Source organism: Rhododendron vialii, chromosome 10a (assembly GCF_030253575.1).
Source record: "Rhododendron vialii isolate Sample 1 chromosome 10a, ASM3025357v1".
NCBI lineage: Eukaryota > Viridiplantae > Streptophyta > Magnoliopsida > Ericales > Ericaceae > Rhododendron > Rhododendron vialii.
Genome location: NC_080566.1, coordinates 3,576,478 through 3,598,981, shown reverse-complemented (window position 1 = coordinate 3,598,981; position 22,504 = coordinate 3,576,478). Strand labels below are relative to the sequence as shown.

General features: G+C 40.3%; 2 protein-coding genes across 2 annotated transcripts; one reads left to right on the top strand and one right to left on the bottom strand.

Annotated features, from left to right (window-relative positions):
- Window positions 1–210: 210 nt before the first annotated feature.
- On the bottom strand, window positions 211–1,321 carry LOC131302749 (protein MAINTENANCE OF MERISTEMS-like). Its single transcript, XM_058329558.1, has 3 exons — window positions 1,252–1,321; window positions 361–1,004; window positions 211–240 (listed from the first exon to the last, which is right to left on the bottom strand). The coding sequence occupies exons 1-3, from the start codon at window positions 1,319–1,321 to the stop codon at window positions 211–213; spliced, it is 744 nt and encodes a 247-aa protein (XP_058185541.1).
- Window positions 1,322–17,673: 16,352 nt separating this feature from the next.
- Window positions 17,674–20,990, top strand: LOC131303874 (MDIS1-interacting receptor like kinase 2-like). Its single transcript, XM_058330936.1, has 2 exons — window positions 17,674–20,327; window positions 20,404–20,990. The coding sequence occupies exons 1-2, from the start codon at window positions 17,825–17,827 to the stop codon at window positions 20,805–20,807; spliced, it is 2,907 nt and encodes a 968-aa protein (XP_058186919.1). The 5' UTR covers window positions 17,674–17,824; the 3' UTR covers window positions 20,808–20,990.
- The last annotated feature ends 1,514 nt before the right edge of the window (window positions 20,991–22,504 follow it).

Sequence of the window (22,504 nt, the reverse complement as noted above, 5' to 3'; positions counted from 1 at the left end):
TATTGATCAACGACAGTATTAAAGCAATACAAAGGGTTGTGTACCTTGTTCGGTCAAAGTTTCATGTCATACCTGTGAGGGTCGGAGCTCGTCAAGGTATATCCGAAAGCCGTTCAGGTCACCCCTTCCTTTCTTCTCCCCCATGTTCTTCTTGCTCCAAATGTGCGCGCGCGGAAGAATCCCCAAGTCCAAGCTTTTGGATACTGGACGTCACATGTTCAAAACCTCGTACGCCCAAAGCTGCATGGTTCACAAGCAAAGCAAGTCATCAGTGTATGTGAACATACGATCTAGCAGGCCATGCAATCAAATGGATATAAGTATAATATGAAATTGTGCTTTACTCTATTGAAATCATACCTCCCAGATCTTCCAATATCCAGCCGTGCTCATCTCTGTCCTCGATGAGTCGCCCAAGAAACCATAGGCCGCGCCTAGTGCCGCTCCACCCCAGTCGAAGCATGAGGCTGTCCTCAATTCCCTCAGTGCGGGCAAGTATGACAGGTGGACCTTACTGCACCTGTTTGGGTATAGGGTTGCGCCGAAGAGATACAACAGGTACGCCCGAGCCATCTGCTCCGCTTCTTGCTCAGTCGTTACCTTTTTCTTGAGGTACTTGGTGAACTGCCTGTACCATGCCATCCCTTCCTCAATCTTGAGCACCTCTCCCAAGAACCACTTTAGAGCCACAGGATCGTCTTGAATGCCCGAATCAAACGGGATAGGCTCGCCTCTGACTCTCAGGCCGGTGATCACCGTAAAGTCAGTCGGTGTCACTGTCAACTCCCCTATGGGTAAGTGAAAGGTGTTGGTAGTGTCCCTCCACCTCTCTGCGAGCACCACTAGAACGGCATGGTCATTTCTGGCCGGTGTAAGCGCCTGGATGAACTCCCCAAAGCCGGCCTCGTCCACTAACTGCCTCACCCTGGCAGGCAAACTCGGGTAAAGTGCCAAAGAGCTACACGCACCTCCAAAGCCGCGGATGTCCCTCTGCCTCGCTCTCTCTTGTGTCAAACATAATACGAGCAACAAGAGGGTATGTTAGCATGCAAGGCTTTCATTCTCAAGTTCTAGGTAATCAATGTAACTTGGCAACGGATGGTTGGTTCAAGTTATTATGTTCCATGCATGGCATTCAATGACAAGATCGTGGTATTGCAATTTGGTCTTTGCTTTCGAGTGTCTCAACATTTAAAGTACAAGCAGGTAAATTCAAATTTTAAACTATAAAGGGGGATTTTGGAAGGTTACCTCTGTCCAGTTGCTCAAAATACGAGTCTCGGGATCTCTCAAGATGAGCTCGGAGTTGCACTCTATTCATCGTGGCTTGTACGCCGCAAAGCCCGACAGCACAAACAAGTGTGGTATGGGTGGCATGTACCCCTTTGCTGTAAAAGGAACCCGGGTCAGTCCCTCTGCCTCTGTCACTGCCATCACTCTGGGCCCGTAAACCCTCGCTCCGGTCCTCTCTTCGGCCTTCATACCTCTCAGGATCTCCTCCTCCTCGGCTCTTTCCCTCTCGGCCCTCGCTGCAACCTTTGAAGCTGCTATCACTCTCTCAAGCTCCTCCCGAGCCTCCAAAATGGCAGCCCCTATCGCAGGGTTATCCTCTAAAAATCGGTCTAGTTGCTCATCGCTCAGGAGCTCTATAACATCCTGCTTCGTGATCGGCCTGTGACCCGACGATGTTGTCGTAGGTCAGAAGAGCACATTCTCTTCCCTGTATACGAACGGAACCCCTGTGGTCTCTACCTCCTCGGATGCCACACCCTTGCCTCTTGCCGGATCCCTTGACGGAGACTCACTCAGCTCGACGCCGTCACTGCCAACACCACTGCTATCGGCGCCTCCAGGATCACCACCAGTCACTACCGAGCCACTCACGGCTAGGCTCGGGTCTAATGGCTCAATCTTAGGCACGACGGTCCCAGCCGCCTCCGTCGCGCGACGATCTGGCTCTGTCGCGCGATGCTCCTTGTCACCACCAACCTTTTGCTCGCGGCCTTGATTGCCATCGCCACCGCCTGCTCTCACTGCACCTACGTCTGTGACAACCCCCATCGGCTGTTGCTCTGCTATTTCGACCTCCATGGGTCCTTCCTCATCCTTCGGACGATCAACTACCTCTCCACCGCCATTGCCCTATTCTGCCATGTTTGCTACTGTGCGTGGGTTCCTTGATTGTGTGAAGAAATCGAGGGTTTGTGGGATTGGGAGAGTTTGAGAGGAGTTTGAAGTTTGAGAGAGGTTTTGAACCGACTGAAACTATTTCTGTAACGTCCCTGAGAAGTTTAAAGGTGTGGAACAGGTTTGGGCCGGGTCTGGGCTCTTTCCAGATCCAAGCCCTAACAGACAACCCTCGCGCGACGGAGTGGATCTGTCGCGCGATGGTTTATTTGGGCCTCCAGGCCCAACCCAGCTTCTAGGCAGGCCCGATCATGTTACGAAGGCCCATTGTCTCTAGGTGTGACACAACAGCAATTTTGATTATCGTCATGAATCAAATGACTTTCAAATTGAGCACTTTTGAATCCCCAGCAGTAGTCTGCCTGCGCACACGTCCAATTTCAATCAACGACGATCTATCCGTCCGATTTCAATCAGCAACGATCCATCTGTTCACTATCAATGAGGACGATCTATCCGTTCGATTTCAATCAGCAACGATCTATCTGTTCACTATCAATGAGGACGATCCATCCGTTCGATTTTTAATCAACGACGATCTATTCGTCCAACTATCAAATCAGCGACGATCCATCCGTCCATCTCTTTTGTTTCCCAAGGAGAGTTTGTTCAAATGACTGATCCACTCTTCGATCCTTTGGTGCACCGTATTTGTATATACTTGTCTGCATTTTCTATTTTATTGACTTTTTTGGGTAAATTGGAGGGGTATCTAGAAGTCTTTGCCGTTACCCGTACCAGTCAATGGTGCTCCACGTGACGTTACCCGTACTGTAGACACCCCAATCTGGTTTCCCAATTGTTTTACTTTGTTTTTCGATTTCTTGTTTCCCCGATGATGAATCAGATCAAAAACAGTCTTGAGAGTGAAATGGTTTGAGCTTGGAGTGAGTGGAGCCCATCCTAAATCCCAAAACCCTAAATCAAAACACTGACCTCAGGTTTGACCATTGTGCGACCTATTGAGACCCTCGCGCGATGCTTCATCTACCAGGTGTTGGTCAAAGTCACAGCCTTAACTGTTGACCATCGCGGGGTAGTTTTGACTGTCGCACGATGGAGTCACTCCCTCGCACAATGGTCAACACCTGTCATTTTCACCTTTTTCCAACTGAATTTTGTGATGATCAGGGGGCTACTGTCCTGAAGAACCTCGTTTTCAACGACTAAACAGTGTTTTGCAGGTGCATAGGTTGCACCACCCTCACAACCACTCCCCACCCTCACAACCACTCCCATCACCTTGTTGGCCTCTTTCTCCACCAAGGGAGGCTGACCAGCCTTGTTGGTTGGTTGCTAGGCCAAGCCTTCCACCCACCATGCACCTCCCTTCTATATATACCCCATTAGTCTTTCAAGTCTAAGGTTACCAATTCTCAAGCAAGAAAATTCTACAAACACTAACACACTTGATATCTTCTCACTCTAACCACATCCATACACTCATTTTCCAAGCTACACTACCTTGTTCAATCCATTTTCGAAACACTCAAACAAAGGTATAATTCCTACTATTTACTATCTTGATCCCTGAGGGGGGCTGGCAGAGCCAAGACTGGTAATCAATACCAGTTCTGGCTCTAAAGTCAGCAGAGTTACAAGAATCATACACCAATCCTCCTGCGCGCGATGGACTCACTCAATCACGCGATGCTTCTAGCTGTCGCGCGACAGTCCTCGCTGGGATAGGGTTTTGGTTCCTTTCTGTTTAAGCATAACGAGTTATGTCGAAGCATGATTAGAATTAACTCCACTATTTTACATGTTAAAAACCCATGGCTTAGCTTAATTTGCTTAGTTAGTTACTTTGGGATGCCCTGGGTTGCTCTTGAACATGTCTCAGAGCCCCGGCATGCAAAGCAATTCCTGAAAGTCCAGTCATGACACTCGCGCGATGGTTTGTCTATTTCCAGTGGTTGCCCATGCATGGGCAGCTTGGTCCATGACCATTGTTTAAATGCCTCCACTGTTTAAGGGTTTGTATTTATTCTCTGTTCATTATGTTTGTAATAATTATTTACTTCCAGTACATATAAACTGCTTGGTTTGAATCCTGGGTGTGCACTGGTCCTTCCAGAGCCCAGAAGGAGATAAAATTAAACCTGTTGGAAGGGCATAACTATCGCGCGATGGTATGAGTTGGTCGCGCGATTGTTGACTTGCATGCTGGCAGAGCCATGCATGCAAGTTGGCTGCTGCCTGTGCTTTATTCATATCAAGACACTGTTTAAATGCTCGGTAACAGTGTTGGGTTTTATCTCATTTATTTTTCGAGCATGCAATCCATTCATATTATCTTTGATCACATGTTGCAAAGTGTTACAGTTTTAACCCCTGATTAACTGTTCCCCGCCTTAATTGGCTAAAAATTGATTAGTAAGAGAAGAATCGCAAACTTTTTCACAAAATGCTTAAGGAGAGACCGATCTCCGGATTGGGCGAAAGGGGTGCCTTAAAACCATTCCCCTCTCGTAACCTGGCTCCCGAACCCAGATATGGTTATGACGGACTGGTTCCTTAAACTTTTTCAAATCAAATTAGCGCGGCAAGTGCTTCGAAATATGGTTCCTTAGGTGTCGGACCTTCAAAACCCGAGTGGCGACTCTATATTTTGCGAGCACTTGTCGTCCAGCTAAAAGCGCTCCCTCGATTCCGGGCTCTCGTGTTTGGAAATCCGGAAATTTCCAGAGGGCATGCTGCCCACAGGTTCTGATAAAAAAAATTGCAAACCTGAAAAACTGGTGCACATATTGATCGATTGCACCCCAAAACCTTGATCTTCTTTTCGAGACGATCTCGAGCGAGCCAAAACGATTGCAAATTGACACCCCATCATAGCGCAGGCGCGGCCGTCTCTGAAGTCGTCATTGTGGTGGATCGATTTGGGTGGAAGAAAATGGGGGGTACTACTGAGAGAGAGAGAGAGAGAGAGAGAGAGAGAGAGATATTAATAACGTACCCCATGGGGGGGAGTGAGGCCGAGTCCATTGGCCAAAAGGTGTCGCCGACTCAGTTCCCCACCCCTACTATTACTACCGGACTCGATCGTCCTCTGAAGCTGAGCCACCGCAAAATGGCCAACGAGCACGTTGAAGAAGCACACCAGCAACAGTGCCATTACCACTACTTTCTTCCACTGATGATCAAAACTCCCAACCATAACAACCGCCAGGAGATTCATACTCTACCAAATCAAGTGGGTAAATGGCAAATTGTTGGGGTTTGTTCGGTTGGAACAGAGGGAGGGAGACAGAGACAGGATTGTTTGTTGACCCGTATAATAATAGAAAGGGAATATTTGCCAATTCATCCATTCCGTTAACGGAGTTTGTCTTTTTTTCATTTCTAGTAGTTGAGGAGGTCTCCATGGGCGCTTTTAAATGTGAGGCGCTTTTAAATGTGAGGGGTTGTTTACGAGAAAAAAGTGATAGTTGAGGGGGTGTTCATGTACTTTCACCTTAAGATAACACATTGATTAATGTTGCAACCACGAGTTTCTTTTTTTCTTATTCTTATTCTCTCTTTTTTACCTATTACTACTTGATAAAACTGTAGTTCGCTTCAAATTGATCCGGAAAAAATGATCGCCAAATTGTTGTGATTAATCCGTAGTGTATATTATGATTAAGAATCTGATCACTCTTAAACTCTTAGTTGTATATGCATGTTGTGTCGAAGGAACGTTTTTGAATGATTGTTGATCGATCATCATTGCGTGAGTTCTCTTAAAGGTGTGTGGACCCAATAATATCTGGAAAGTTATAGGGGTTTACAAATTATTTAAACAGAAAGAATTTAAAACATGAAAAGTCTTAGGTCATTTAATTAATGATAACTGCATTGAAGGGTAGAAGGAAAATGGCCCTGGGTGGACTTTTTTGGCTGTGAATCAGTGGCCAATATTCTGCAAGCCTTTTCATCTCTAATTCCAGAGTTTTTACATTAATTTTTTTTAAAACATGACACCCATGCTTGAGAGTAATGTTTTACGTTTAGTGAATGAGGCTCTGTTCCGCTTTCTTTTTAAACATTTTCTTTCAAAAGGAAGGCAATTTCAAACTCAAATGTAATGAAAATGAAAAATATATTTTTAATTTTTTTTACACCCTTTAAAATATCTTAATGAGATCTATCAAACAAGATTCATGTTAGTAGGAATTTTTTTTGCGTAAACACATAATTTTTGAATTTAAAATTACATTCTTTTTCTAAAAGTTCATTTTTGGAGAAACCGAAACGGCACTTGAATTCTACTAACACATAATCTGTTTTTCTAGACCGGCAGTAAAAATATGAAGTTGGATTAACAGTTTCAATGATTGCAAGTCTTGATTTTCCGCTTGACCAAAAAAAAAATGATTGCAAGTCATCAGTCTCTCTCTCTCTCTCTCACATCTATGCCTTACCAGCTCCACATTTAGGAAGTGAATAGTCAGAGAGGAAGTTAGACTTGTTAGATTTCTTGGAGGGTTTCAACCTAAAATTAATTGGCATTGTTGTATACTTTTTAAAAAATATGAAGAGAAAGGTGAAATGTAAAGTCAAGCTTTCTCCTGGACTTTTTTTTATTAAAAACACAAAAACAAAAGTTTGATTCAGTTCTCCAGTGGTCTTTAGATGAAAGTCATTGAGATATTTTTTTTATGATCCAAACCATTCATCTTTTAAATCGCTATTCCTAACTAAGTAGATGTAGTTTGACTTTCGGGTTCTTTGGTTTTGTTATCATCAATCCTTTAATTTAATTTAAGGAATAACCTGGTGGATCTCAAAATCTGTCGACTCAAGGCAACCAAGTAAATAAAGGGAAAGGAGCTATTGTTTTTCTATTCTCTGCTGTCTAAATTGACATTTTGGTATTCCTCATGAAGTGCTTATTTGTTTTGTTTGTTATATCTGCAGTGTTCTTTCAAGATACGGAATTCATAGCGTGTCCTCCATATTGGTTGTGAATCGGATGGTAAAGACTCGATATCATGGTTCAAAGAATCTTTCGTCCATTGTGCAGCCCCTATTTTCCCCCTTTTCCTGCGGCTGTTTTGAAGTCCAGAGAGACCCTTCTCTGATCCCCTGTTTCGGTTCCCAGCTGCTGTATTGAGCAGCCCCCAATTCTCCAATTTTCTTAGTTATTCTCTCCACCGAAAGTCAAAGTTTGGCTAGGGTAAAGCCAACAAAAAGAGATATCTGTCATGAAAGTCTGATTTTCTGTCTAAAATCCTAAAAGCAATTTCATATGCAAATATAGTCTAAATGGGTAAAAGAGAGGCAGGTTGGATGTTCATTTTCTTCTCATCATATATTTTCCTCCTCTAAATGCACTATGCATGTACCCCATGTCTTTATTCATGTTCAGGTCTTGACCCAATATTGGATTTGACTGAAGATCAAGGGAGCTATTCCGAAAGAGGTCTGAAGTTTCTGTACCGTTGGAAAGGCAACTATGCGAAGGAGATCTTGATGATGGAACCTTATCTAGTTTTCTCCGCGCAATTCCTCTTCTTAAGGGTGTACCTATATCTCTTCCCAAGGATGATATCTAACTTAATTGCTTTATGGTTTGCTTTTGTCCCACACCTAAATATGGGATTCCTCGGAGAGTTGAGCCATCTTTTGGGGCAAATTAATTTTCCATGTGATTGATTTTCAGAAGGTTTGGAGCAAGCTGAGGCCCAGAAACTTGCGTAACGGAGCTAGGAGTGCTAGGGTTTGGGCCCCATCCTTGGCATCTGTGTCCTTGGGAGAGACTTCCTCGGGAAGATTGGTTCCCCCTGGGGATTCGTAAAAGGAGGCATGGTTTCGTTGAACAAATGGTCCGAACGAGGAGACTTATTGAGGAGCGTACTTTTGTGACACAATCACGGAGGGTTTTCACTTTTGATAGTCGTTCTTTTCTTACGTTTTTGCTTTCTTGTCCTTTCATAAATGTATCAGCAGAACTGAAGGAGTTTCCTTCGGTTATGTGGGATTCCCAAGATAGCAAAGATGTATATTCGAAAAGTGAGAACACTCGTCTCGTCTTTTTATGTATACTAGTAGAGTAGCACGTGCGTTACACGTGGAAGTTACCAGGTACTCTTCATTGAAGTCTTGGGACTACATTGTCTAGCGGCAACAAATCAGGTAGCACAATAACAAGGATAAGGCATTCATTCCCAATATGACAAAAGTCAAGATTATTATTATTTTCTTGTAAAAAATATGAACATCCCATTAGACCTAAAATTTACATAAGACAACAATGTTGCTCTATCAACATTGTGAACACCCTTAAAATCATGTCTTGACACTTTAACACCTTTAACAAAATCCATCAAAGCCATTTGACTATTTAAGTTAGCTATGATTGGGTTCTAAGCCGTTGCACAAAACTGCACAACCCAAACACATGTTCAATTGTCTTTGGCATCTCTATACATGGTGGACAACTCGGATTGATATCAATCTTCCTTCTCAACAGAGCATCCTTAACCACCAAAATGTGATGTATCACCTTCCAAATGAACAGCTGAAACTTCGGACGAAGACCTAAACCCCAACCTTTACCCCACAAATTAAAGCAAAACTTCTCATTCCTAAAAATCTCTCCACTCCTCTTCCACCATACGGGTTATCCACATTGGGAATCCATTTATCCTTAAAAACACTAATCTTAGTTACATCCCCAATCCACCATATCAGACATTTTTCCAGCAGCTCCTTTCCCTACATAATGCTTCTCCAGATGCATTAGAAGGTGCAATTGCATCAAGAAACTATGGTCTCCAACAATATTTCCCTAGAAAAATAGAAGAAAGCAATGAACCAAGATTTTTGAGAATTCGCCAAGCTACTTTGGCCAGAAGGGCCTGATTTAAGCAAGCCACATCTCTCAAAGACCTCTTTGCTCTTTGGTGAACAGCAGATGCTCCAATTCCGTTGAACCAATCCATTATCCTTCTCTCAAAATCATAAAAACTCTGTTAGCCTTTCTCCACGATCTCACATGCATCACAGATGTCCCAACTATTATCTCTTGTTGCTGCCTTGAGGCCCCTCACGGTTTAAGTTCATTCTGATCTCTTTCCAAAAACTTAGTTAGCAACTCATCCAGTGAAAAGAGGGTCCTAACCCTGCAACATGGCAATGAGGACAATGTACAAGAAGACAAATAGTATAGAAAACCTTTATCAAACTATACTATTAGCCTCTAACACTCTCTTAACTGTCGAAGGAAAAGAATTGAGTATGAAACATTGAAAGTGGAGTGTCAAATCTTATACTGAACTCCTTCCATTAATGTCCAAACAGACAGTAATAAAATTAAACAGTAGTAAAACTTTCCATCCTAATCAACCAAATTCTAGAGATAGAAAATATTTGAATGATGCTTATTGATCCTTGCTTGGTCTTTCTAGTTTTTATAATAAACAATTGCGAAATATTAGGACAATATATAAAAGATGCTAGTGACTCTCAAGATTAATGGGAAATGGCCATAAAGCAACCTCTCTTTTATTAGTTACTGTTTATTCTTGCTAAAAGAAACTGAAACTGATCTATGGTTCCTGCACTCTCTTAGACATATACCTCTACTGGAATAATCTACCACCAACATGGACAATTTACCTAGAAAGTGCAACCCTGAGGGGGCATCCATGCTTCAATCTCTTGATCCTAAATCCAGTATATATGTCTTCTCCTTGAATAAGATTTAAACAATGACTTCAACAAGAATACCAACAAACCATTACAACATTATATCCTCTTCAAAGGCCATGTAAACTTTCGATAACTGGGTCTTTCTGGCTAAATAAGCCAATTGGCTTATTTTTTTGTCCTCATTTTTTTTTCCGCATTTGTTAGTTATATGTCATTTTTTTGTGTATTATTGTTTCGTCATGACAAGAGAAATCTAAAAGTAAAAAATCACAATCGGAACCCAATTTTTTGAATAAAGACAAAAATAAGCCATTTTTTCGTCTTTATTCCAAAAAAAAGGTTTGGACTTTTACTTTTTTGATTCCTCTCGTTGAGTCGAACCAATAATCCACAAAAATTTGACGCGAAACTAACAAATGTAAAATTTTTTTGAGTACCAAAAAAAAAAGCTAGTTGGCTTATTTAGCCAAAAAAGGCCAAGTCACCACCATCTGTAGGTCTACAAGTTTTTAGTACTGGTATATTTGAAGAAATGCAGTTCACAACAGACATAGAATTGTTGAACCCCATTCATGCGTTATCTCCACAATTTATCCACATTTGTATAAACAACACATCCCCACTCCCAATAAACTCAAGTATTCAAATAAGATTAAACCGTTGCAAAAATAACAAAGATCCCCCATTTGGCACATCAAAACACCATTTCTTCTCCAAAAATCCTGTGTATGACAGAGACTCAGAGAGAGGATTCTTAGCGTCACAATTTTGTACTGTACCAGTGAGTGTAATACAATGATCTTAGCAATTTTCTTTACAAATAAGGATTGCGAAATTGTGTCGAACAATTTGCGCACACAATGTTTCCCTGAAGGCGCTAAACCCAAGCCCTAAACTCCTTGATCTTAAACCCTGAGCCATAGGTAAGTAGATCTTAGCAGGCAGTGCGACCCATATCTAAAGCTACGGAATGAGTTCGTGTTCTGGCTGATAAGGATTCATACTGTAGTACGTGTATGTTTTGTAGAGGAATATACTCAGCAACTGGCGTATTAAATAGTTGCATTGTACAGGCAGGAACCATAAACAGTTTCGATTAAGTTGTAGACTTGTAGTACACATATAACTCATATATGGACGAGGACGAAGCCAACGGAAGTAGTGAACATGCTAGTGAGAAGTGAGAACATAAAAATGAAAAAAAAAAACTGGTAAAAATGCTCCATAAGTTCTAGTATCATTTTAATCCATAGATGATGCTATCAAAATCCACCACGATTGATCATGTAACTTTTGAAATGTGTCAATATGACTACACGTAGAACATAAGACTTATAAAGAGGAAAAAGAATAGGAGAACCATGTTTCCTACAAAGCCACTGACATTCAATATGGAAAAGGCATTTTGTCGAACACGTTAGAAGCATTTCCACCAATACAAAACATGGGTGCGGCTGGAATATTTTGTGGGTTTTCGCACTCGGAAAAGATCCGCAATGTGGGAATATGAATACAGTATGATGAAAAATGTTCATCATGATTGGTATTAGTATTATCTATGTTTTCTTCCAGGGAGAGAGAGAGAAGGTTGACTCACCTTCGCGGCCCTGCAAGGAAAAGTGTCACTCTTGTCATCCATCCTACCCTTTTCCGTCTCAAATTCTACGTTGAGTCACCTACACGAGAATGCCTTTGATTGGGTGCATACTGCGTGAATAGAGTGCAGAGGGAACTCATATTCAAGAGAGAGTGTGGAGAAGAAGACAATTCCCAATCCTGTTGGGCAAATATGTTTTGCCATTGTATGTGGTTCAAACCGAAGGGACCTCAGGGACATACCGGCAGTTGTGATAGATAACCAAAGGGTGCCACCACGATTGGAAGATGGTTAAGATGGGGCAGGTATTAAGGGCATTTTTGGGAAGCAAAAAGTAGAAAACACGTTCGTACATTCAGCAGAATGGTGTGGCTGAACGAATGAACAGGACTCTTTTGGAGAAGGCACGTTGTATGTTGTCCAATTCCGGACCACAGAATAGAACAACAACAAATACAACAAGACAGATGAGAACAATTGCCTTTCTGGGCACATTCAAGCAAACAGTTGGTGTGCGTTATAAAGGTATAATATAGAATTGTTGGCATTGGTGCAACTCAAGGCAGGGGGTGCAACTCAAGGCAGGGGGAAAGTGGAATACATGCTTTAAAAAGAACTCAAAGGTGCATTTTGTCAAACAGTTTGCGTGTGGAATTTTTTTCTACAGAGTTGTGGACATTGGTGGAAGATGTCTTTGAAGGGGGGGAAGGAGAGAGTGTTTGCAATCAAAGGCAGGGGGAAAGTTGAATGCATGGGTTACCTGTGTTGGACTTAGGCCTGTCAATGGGCCGGATCCGATCCGGATCCGACAGATCCGGATCCGGATCCGAATCCGATAAGACACAATCCGATCCGGATCCGATAAGACTCAAATCCGATAGTGAGAATCCGGATCCGAATCCGAAAAATCCGGATCCGATCCGAAAATCCGAATCCGATCCGGAAACTTTTTTTACTTCAAAAATTTTAGCCAAAAAAAAATATTTTTTTCAAAAAAATACAATTTTTTTTTCAAAAAAAAATTATTTTCAGAAAAAAAAATTAAAAAAATTAAAATAAAAAATAAAAATAAAAATACAACTTCTTAAACATTTTTTTTTTCAAAATAAAAATTTTACTATTTTTTTTAAAAAAATTAAAATTTAAAAAAAAAATAAAGTTCGGATTCGGATTGATAACGGATTTAATCCGATCCGATCCGGATCCGACCCGGATCCGTATTGAATTACCGGATCCGGATTATCGGATTATCGGATCGATGTTATCGGATTCGGATCCGGATCCGGATCGGATTTTTGGGATCGGATCCGGATCGAATCCGGTCCATTGACAGGCCTAGTTGGACTGCTGCTGGAATGGTCTTCAGTTCAGTCCGGTATGTTGTTGGAGTTGGAGGCTTGGTCGTCGGCGGTGGAGCCAAGTGATTGAGCAATATGGGCAGACGGAGTGAGGTGTTGAAGGCCTGGACGTTGCCAGTGGAGTCAAGCGGTTGAGGAGTATGGGCAAACGGAAGGAGGCGGTAAAGCTGGTTTGCGAGACCGTTGTTTGTTTGTATCATGATTTCGTTGGAGTGTTGCATCGGATCGGTTGGGAACAGGTGTGGGGAAGAGAAGTGGGGTGGGGTGGGGCAGTGATTTGTGGCAATTGATAGGGGTATTTGTGGGAAAGTAAAAGTAGAAAACACCCTCGTACATTTAAAAGAGTATATAGTATAGATTACTAGTATTTTTGCACTTTGGGGGCATGTCCTCTTCTAAAATAAACGAGGATTACCCTGTATAACTACCTACTGTTCAGCCCGCGTTCCATTTCATCCTTTTAGGGAAAGGAGCAATGGTGTATTAATTTGCTGTTCCGTAACAGGGCTAGTATTGAAGTGGCAGTACTTTTCTGTCTTCTAGTTTGTGTTCTATCGTATTGACGAGGTAATGTGAAAATGTGTTCAAGATGTGGAAATCTTGAGGCATTACTCGACGGATAGGAACATATAAACACAGGGGTACTTAGGACCTGGAGCTAGTCGCGGCAAATGCGTAAGCTAGTAGCGGCAAATGCGTGGAAGCTTGAGAAACCGCACTTGTGCCTACAAGAACACCACACTTTACAAAAGAACAATAAGCAGTATCATAGATTCTATAACGAGGCATTCAATTCGTGAATTCATTACCTCTGTATACTTGAAACAAGCCTTCGGAATTGCAGAAGAAAACGATCTCCGCATTGTTGTGATTTTAATTTTTGTATTATGATTCAGAATTGAAGAAGAATTCAATTCTCAAAACTTTCCAAAGTCGTATAGGCATGCCATAGGTGCGTTTTTTAATAATTGTGGATTGATCAGCATTGAGTGTGTTCTCTTAAGGGCGTGTGAATTACTAATATTGAAAGAGAAAGACTTCCAAAATTGAAAAGTCTTAGGTCATTTGACGACGGAGGATACTTACTGTTTTTCAGTAAAGAATAAGTGGCCAATATATGTTAAATTTTTTGTTTTTGAAACATATGACACCCATGTTTGAGACTAGACTAATGTTTTACATTTAGTGAATGAATAGTTACGCAGAATTCCATGACAATGTTTACACATAATCTGTTTTTCTAGATTGATGCTTAAATATTTTTTACGGTGACTGTTGAATTTCCAGCAAAATATGAAGTTGGATTAACAACTTTTTTTAACACGATTAACAGAATCGCTGATAGCAATTAGCAAGTCTTCACTCTCTCTATCTCTCTCTCTCTCTCTCATCTGTGCCTTCGCAAGTCATCGCTCAAATCAATGACTACAACCTTTTGAAAGTGAAGAATATGCAGAGGAAGAAAGACCGGAAAAGTCATTAGTCTCTCTCTCTCATATGTGCCTTGGCAATTCAATGACTACAACATTTTGGAAGTGAAGAATACTCAGAGAGGAAGACTAAAGACTGGAAACGTGAGAGACACTCTTGGCTTGCTTGACCCCTAGTGCCGGGGTCAACAAGTCGACCAAAAAATATTTTTAAAACCCCTATTGAGCTTTGTTCTCTGCATCCATTTGTCAATATTTTGCTGCTACAAAAGTCACACATACTTTAAAGGATGATGCTATGGTGTCTCCGGTCATTTTGGGGACACCGTAATTTTTGACATAATTTTACCATTAGGAACATGACTAAAATCAATTACAAGCATAACAGAATCCAAACAAAGCATAACCAAGGAATATTCTAAAAATCAACCGAGGCGTAATTAAACCCAACCAAGGCATAACAAATAAGTTATGCCTTGTTATGGTTTTGGTTATGTTTTTCTATGGTTTTGTTATGCTTGTAATGGATTTTGGTTATACTTATAATGGTTTTGTTATGCCAAAAGTTACGGTGTCCCCAAAATGACCGGGGACACCGAAGTCATTCCCTACTTTAAATAATGGGCAACAATACCATATCCTCTTCTGTTTATTCTGTTATGCTCCTAGCAATTAGCATGGCAGCTTGTGTTAGCACATTTGCAGTTCCATCATCTGCAAAATCATCGTCGTCGTCATTTCCATTTTCAGTAGAGGACCACAATACATATTTACTAGAAGAGAAAGACATTTAAACTTGAAAAGTCGAGGGTCATTTGAGGAAAACGATATTGAAGGATAGAAGGAAAATTCGTACCCTGGTTGGCTTGACTCACCCGAATAGTACAAGCCATGGGTGGCAGTCAGATAGTACAAGCCAAGGGTTGCAGTCGAAGGGGGCGTTTTATTTAAAATTTGTCGACCCATTGGGCGGTTTTGGTTTTAAAATCACGACAACAACCCAGATTCAGTTTAGGTTTGGTATAAGCAAGTATCCTGGCCGAACCGATCCATATAATATTATTAATAGGTATGTATAATATAATCTATATGTATAGTATAATATAACCTGAAGTGGTCCTAACCGGATCCAGATTATGTGTGTGTGTGTGTGTATATATATATATATATATATATATATATATAGAGAGAGAGAGAGAGAGAGAGAGAGAGAGAGAGATAGATAGATAGATATAGGGCGCTTCTGCTAAGGTTGCCCTTATCCCACAAAAATGAGGACGTAGCTCAACTGTCGTTGGATTGTGTTTTTGATGGTCCAGATCCGCGGATGTATTCTTAGAGCATCAACACCAGCAGAGGCAAAATGCAAAATTAGCTACTTTGACTAGGAAAAAGTCTAAAAGGTCCAAATCGTCGGTACCTTTACTGTAGCACTGTTTATCAGCTTTCGAATTTTCTATTCTTTTTCCTCCCCTTTCTCTCTCTCTCTCTCCCAATTTGCAATTTGGGTTTTGGTGAAAGAGGGGAAAAAATATATATTTTAATTGGTGTTAGGTAAAATAAATAGTATTGGTGTAGTTGTGAAAGAAAAAGTTGATAGGTAAAATAGAATTGTGAACTGTTCACGAGGTAGAATAGATACCGACTGATAAACTTACTCTTACCGGTACCATCGAAAACACACTTTTTAAGTTTTTCCCGAAATTTTTTTATTAAAATCTAAACCATTAAAAACACGATCCAACAGCAGTTGAGTGGTCCGCATTTTAGGCTAAAATACGGGGTCCTTACCTGAAACACACACACATATACACATATATATTATTTTAAGTTTTTACCGACTCTTCATTTCTTCTCCTCTCCTCATTCTCTCATACTCCTAAAAAATCTCAAAAGTCTTCCATAGAAGCTTGTAAATCATTTATTGATTGGTATACCGATATACCACAGAAGCTTGCACCAACAACCATGTCCTTCTTAAAGTCTCAAACCCCAATTTGTGAGATGATGTCTTATAAATAACAAATTTTTATCAAGATCAAGAAAAAACCCTACTTTTTTCACAAATTAAAAGTATAATAAGTTGTTGAAAAAAAAATGAAATTTTTCTAGCAAAAATTGTCTATTACTTTTAAGACCCCATTTTGAGAACCGGACAAACATTTAGGGATAGAGGGAGTAGCCGACTTTTAATAGGGTATGCACAATAGCTTCCCGCTTATCGGTTGTTTGATCAAATTTTAACAAAAAATATGCAAATTTTTGACTTGCGCAGCGTGTGCCCCGGCCTCTAATTAACATTACTTCTGCACAGGTAAATGAAAAGCAGATGATTCTAATTCAAAAAGTTCTGTAATTTTAGATCAAAAGGCTTCCAAAATGTAGGCCACTGAGATTCTTTACTCCAAAAACAGGGAGCTGTCAAGCCAAAGTCATCGGCTCTGTTTCAACGAATTTAGCCTTCTTTGTTATAGTGATCAATTAACCCCAGTCATCTCAAGTTAGTTAACTCTCTCTCTCTCTCTCTCTCTCTCTCTCTCTCTCTCTCTCTCTCTCTCTCTCTCTCACTTAAATACCGCGTATATATGTGTGGTCCTATATGTAAAGCTCACTTTCCCTGTTAACTTTCTGCACACATTCGCAGTCCACACACACGACATCAAGAGAGCGCAATATCAATGGTGGTACTCAAGCACTCATTCGAAACGCGCCTACCAAGTGCGACTTGTTCGCACCTGTCTCGATCAAACTAATTTTTGACGACATATTCTTCTTTGCATGTTCTACGAGACTGAGGATTCGAGGATCATGATTGTGGACTCAGAGTTACCCAATTGTTGATCATAGTAATTAGTACACTATCAGACAAATAATAACATGATGATCATTTTTCCAGATGACTTTGAAGTGAACTAGTGTTTTAGACTCAAGAATACAGCATTATTTGTTCGATTCCATCATCTAGCTGTTACATTCTTTTTGAATTCCATTAACGATTTTCAGTGTTTTCAAAGGTTTCGAGAGTAATAGTTCGAACTGTTAAAAAGCAAAAAATTCTAGACATGAATTACATATGCCAGAACAGCAATACCTATATTGATTTGATATTAGACCTATTTTCCTAAGCGTTTCCAACGTTCAATATGGGCACACAATGCTTATCGTTATGGAAAGATCCAGGTGGAAATTCATTTCCAGCTACAAAATAGAAAGATTCTTCAATTGGAGCAGAATGGTGATTTTAAAGTCAAAATGACTTATTTTTGTCTTTATTCAACAACTTATAAGTTTCGATAATTTCTTTTCATTTTCCCGATTTTTTTCAATGTGATGAATCAATAAATCCCAAAAGCCTGATGCAAAATTAATAAATACAAAAGAAAAGTTGAATGGAAACAAATTTTTTTTTTTTTGACTTATTAAGCCAAAACTAGCCTAGAGAGGTAGACTAAAGACTAGAAAAGTGAGAGAGACTCTGGCGTGCTTGACTCCTAGTGCCCGGGTCAACAAGTCGATTGACCCAAAAACTATTTTATAAAAGCCTCTTCAGCATTGTTCTCTGCATCCAATGCTCAATATTTTTGCTGCTACAAAAACAACACTTACTTCAAAATATGTGGAATAATACCATAACCTCTTCTGTTTATTCTGTTATGCTCCTAGCAATAAGCATGGCAGCTCTATTTTTAGATCCGTCATCCGCAGAATCATCATCGTCATCATTTTCATCTTCAGTAGAGGCGAAAGCTATGCTTAATAGCGGTTGGTGGGGAAACTTTTCTTCAAGAAATCATTGCAACTTGGAGGGCATCACTTGCAATGGCGCAGGAAGTGTCATTCAGATGCGAGGTCATTATTTTTATTATGGAAATAATCTTGCAGACATGAATTGGTCTTCCTTGCCAAATCTTGAATATCTTGATCTCCGTCAGTCTTATTACTCCTTAACTGGGGGAATTCCGGGCGAAATTGCTTATCTCTCAAAGCTCACCCACCTTGACCTTTCTTTCAACTTTGATCTTCAAGGTGTTCTGCCTCCTACCTTGGGAAACCTCACCCAATTAGTCCACCTCGACTTATCTGAGACTAATATCGCAGGTCCAATTCCTTCATCTATTGGAAATTTGAGAACTCTGACCCATTTGTATCTCAATTCAATACACCTCAACGGCTCCATCCCTCTAGAAATAGGGAACCTAAAGAATTTGGTCCAGATGGATTTGAGTTTCAACAACCTTCGAGGTCCAATCCCTTCATCTATTTGTAATTTGTCTAGTCTGGCCAAGTTGTTTATCCATTCAAATCAACTCAAGGGTCCCATCCCTTGGGAAATAGGTAAGCTAAAGAATTTGATTGAGTTGAATCTATTTCTTAACAACTTTCATGGTCCAATCCCTCCATCTATTGGAAATTTAAGTTCTCTTACCTATTTGTCTCTCCATTCAAATCAACTCAGCGGCTGCATCCCTCCAGAAATAGGGAACCTAAAGAGTCTGGTAGATATGGATATCAGTTTCAACATCCTAAATGGTCCCCTCCCTTCATCTATTGGAAATGTGAGTTCTCTATCCTTTTTGTCTCTCCGTTCAAATAAACTTGGCGGCTGCATCCCTTCAGAAATAGGGAACCTAAAGAGTTTGAGGGTGATGGATATGAGTTCCAACATCCTTAATGGTTCAATCCCTCATGAAATTGGTAAGCTGGAGTATTTGGTTAACCTGAATATTTCTCTTAACAAACTTGATGGTCCAATCCTTCCATCTATTGGAAATTTAAGTGCTCTTACCTATTTGTCTCTCCGTTCAAATCAACTCAGCGGCTGCATCCCTCCAGAAATAGGGAACCTAAAGAGTTTGAGGGTGATGGATATGAGTTCCAACATCCTTAATGGTTCAATCCCTTCATCTATTGGCTATTTATCTAGTCATTTCTATTCAATGAAAAACGGTCCAATACCTGATGAAATAGGGAATTTGACAAGTTTGTCTGACTTGGATCTCCGGATTTACCTCCTCACAGGTCCTGTCCCGGATATTATTTGTGAATTGAAGAACCTGAAGGTTTTGCAGGTCTCTGATAATTTGCTTTGTGGAAATATACCAAGGCAGGTAGGAGGACTCTGTAGTTTGGAGTATTCGGAGTTGGGTAGAAATAACTTAATTGGAGCCATACCCAGCGGACTTACATATTTGCCACAACTGCAGTACTTGGATCTCTCCCACAATAACCTCTCTGGAAAAATTCCCGCTTGTCTTTGTTTATTAACAACTCTCAACTTGTCATACGACCATCTCAAGGGTCAAATCCCAAATAGATCTCGAAATGATTGTTGTGAGGTTTGCTATCATCGAAAATATTCCTCCCCTTGTTTAACCCCCAGGGTCAACAAAGAAAAGAGAACAATGACACTTACTCTTGTCGTTCCTCTCCTTAGCACGATTTTCCTTTCCTTGCTGGGGATTTTTGCGTGCTTTTGTTTTTGTAAGACCCAAAAAACCCAAAGTGACGCAAGAGCAACCAAACATGGGAATATTTGCTCCATATGGAATTACGATGGAGGAATTGCATATGAAGATATCATCAAAGCAACAAATGATTTTGACCTCAGATATTGCATTGGAACAGGTGGATATGGAAGCGTGTATAGAGCTCAGTTGCCAAGTGGAAAAGTAGTTGCCTTGAAGAAACTTCATCGGTTGGAAGCAGAAGACCCTGCGTTCGACCATTCTTTCAGAAACGAGGTCCAAATGTTGACAAATGTACGACACAAAAACATTGTGAAGCTTTACGGATTTTGTTTGCACAAGAGATGCATGTTCTTGGTGTACGAGTGCATGGAAAAAGGAAGCTTATTTTGTGCCTTGAGATTTGATGTCGAAGCTTGTGAAATTGGATGGATCCAAAGAGTAAACATCGTTGAGGGAATGGCACATGCTTTATCCTACTTGCATCACGATTGCACTCCTCCAATTGTTCATCGAGACATATCGAGCAACAACATTCTTTTGAACTCTCAACAGGAGGCTTTTATTGCTGACTTCGGAACTGCAAGACTACTGAGTCCTGATTCATCCAACCAAACTGTAATTGCTGGCACTTATGGATATATTGCACCAGGTACGAATATCACCTTTATCACCTTCCAAGCAAATGTCTCTGGTTATTTTTAAAATCGATCTTTGTGTCTGTGCAGAACTCGCATATACCATGGTTGTGACTGAAAAGTGTGATGTTTATAGTTTTGGAGTCGTGGCACTAGAAACAATCATGGGGAGGCATCCTGGAGAGCTCCTATCGTCCTTGACGTCGCCTCCTAGCGAAAACGTGATGATAATTGATGTCCTAGATTCACGCCTTTTGCCTCCAACTAATCCAATAGTTGCGGGGGACATCGTTCTAGTTGCTACAATGGCATTTGCATGTTTAGATCCTAAGCCCAAGTTGCGACCATCGATGCTAAGCCTATCTCAAGAGCTTCTTTCTCATCGGAAGGCTCTAGCTGTACCCCTTTGTACAGTATCGTTGCGGAATCTGTGGAATCAGAAAATGGACTTTGTTCACCAATCAAATGAACAAGTGATCAGTGCCCAAGTTTGACCAAAAGCATATCACATCCTTTTCTGGCCCTTAGTTGTTATGATTATTGTGAATTTATTTTAAGAAAAGCTATAAGGACTAGACCATTCCTGGTTTGTGTCAGTGAATTAACCAAACACCTTATGGTTTATGGTTCATGCTTTGTTGTAGGTGTGTTTTTAAATGATTGTTGATTGATCATCATAGAGTGTGTTCTCTTAATTAAGAGCGTGTGACATGGGTCCTTCTACAGGGACCAACGGGGTACCGATCAATTGTGGGTTCTAGTTTGGGGTCACACACAATTGATCCAAACCGTTGATTATTTTTTAAATATTTTTTAGTATTCTAGGAAAATTTTAGATCCATTGTGTAAGTGTGAGTGCATGATCCACAACTCGAATGTTTCATTCAGAATTCAGGATCCTAAACTGTGAAACAAAAATAGAACCTTGGATCAAACAGTTATACTTATCCGACTGACGTAAATTTTGCAGGCTTATTCAAAGAAATATTTAAAAATAATCAACGGTTTAGATCATTTGCAAGTGGGCCCCGAAAATGGTCAGTCCCCCATATAAGACTACTCTACCCATTATTGAAAGAGAGAGACAAAACTTGAAAAGTCTTTGTTTGGAAGTTAAGGAACTTGAGAGAAAAGAAGAAAAATGAAAATTGGAGAAAAATTGTACTATTTACAAGTCTATATTTTTATTTTCTCTTCTCTTTCTCTCCAAACCAAACAATGGGAGAGATATTTTTTTAATTTTCCCTTCCTTTCTCTTGACGTACATTAGAAGGAAGGAAAATTTGTACCATGCATGACAATTATTTCTTAGGAAAGAGCCAATTACTTCATGTGTGTTACCCGTTAATTTTTACAGGAAATCATGCAGAGGAGGGCCGGTTTCAATTTATATAAGAATTGTAGTAGTTTTTATATAAGTTCGTCCGCCCAATATCGTTTTGATTATTCTAATGCCCGCCAAACCTAAGAGATTGCAAAAAGTGAAGCTATTTTTAGCGAAACTTAGATTGATTGTAATATTATTTTGCTTTTTAAAATGGATAGGGATGCACATGTTTGAATTCATAATTATATATTATATAGATATGACCGGATTTTAGTAATTGAATAAGTTGATTAAAAATATATGTGATAGTTTTTTTAAACTTATTTTCACAATTTTTATTGGAAAATTTGATATTGCATTTCATATATATGCTGCAATACTTTTTTCAACATATGTCCACCCAATTTTGAAATCCTACATCCGTCCTGAGAAATATTCCAAAGTTTACTCTCAATAACATTCGAGCACTGACGATCGACGATGGAAATTCAAATGTACAAATGTTGCAAAAGATTATGGAATTGAGCGATGCTGAATTAATTTGTGATTCTGTAACAGGGCTAATTTTGAAGGGGCAACACCTTCTAGTTTGTTTCCCAATTCAAAAGGCCATGGGCTGAATTTAAAGTTGTCGTACCGGCACCATATACTCTTTCGTGTTCATATTCCCTATCCTTTCAAGTATTTCTCTAGCCCTTGAATCTCGTGAAAATACTAAGATATTGAAATCTCGAGGCATGTCTAGACGGCTAAAAACACATAAAAAGGGGGTACAGAGGACCTGGTGCCTCTCACACTTGTGCCTAAGAAGACCACACTTTACAAGCGTTGTTTTTTTTTTTTTCTTCACTAATTGATCTTTCT

Bases quoted from the DNA above. Each gene is read 5' to 3' on its own strand.
- LOC131302749 (XM_058329558.1), bottom strand. From the start codon at position 1,321: ATGAATAGAGTGCAACTCCGAGCTCATCTTGAGAGATCCCGAGACTCG. The intron at 1,005-1,251 runs GTAACCTTCCAA...GTTTGACACAAG, and splicing joins TTTTGAGCAACTGGACAGAG to AGAGAGCGAGGCAGAGGGAC. The intron at 241-360 runs GTATGATTTCAA...TGAACCATGCAG, and splicing joins GATATTGGAAGATCTGGGAG to CTTTGGGCGTACGAGGTTTT.
- LOC131303874 (XM_058330936.1), top strand. From the start codon at position 17,825: ATGTGGAATAATACCATAACCTCTTCTGTTTATTCTGTTATGCTCCTA. The intron at 20,328-20,403 runs GTACGAATATCA...GTGTCTGTGCAG, and splicing joins TTATGGATATATTGCACCAG to AACTCGCATATACCATGGTT.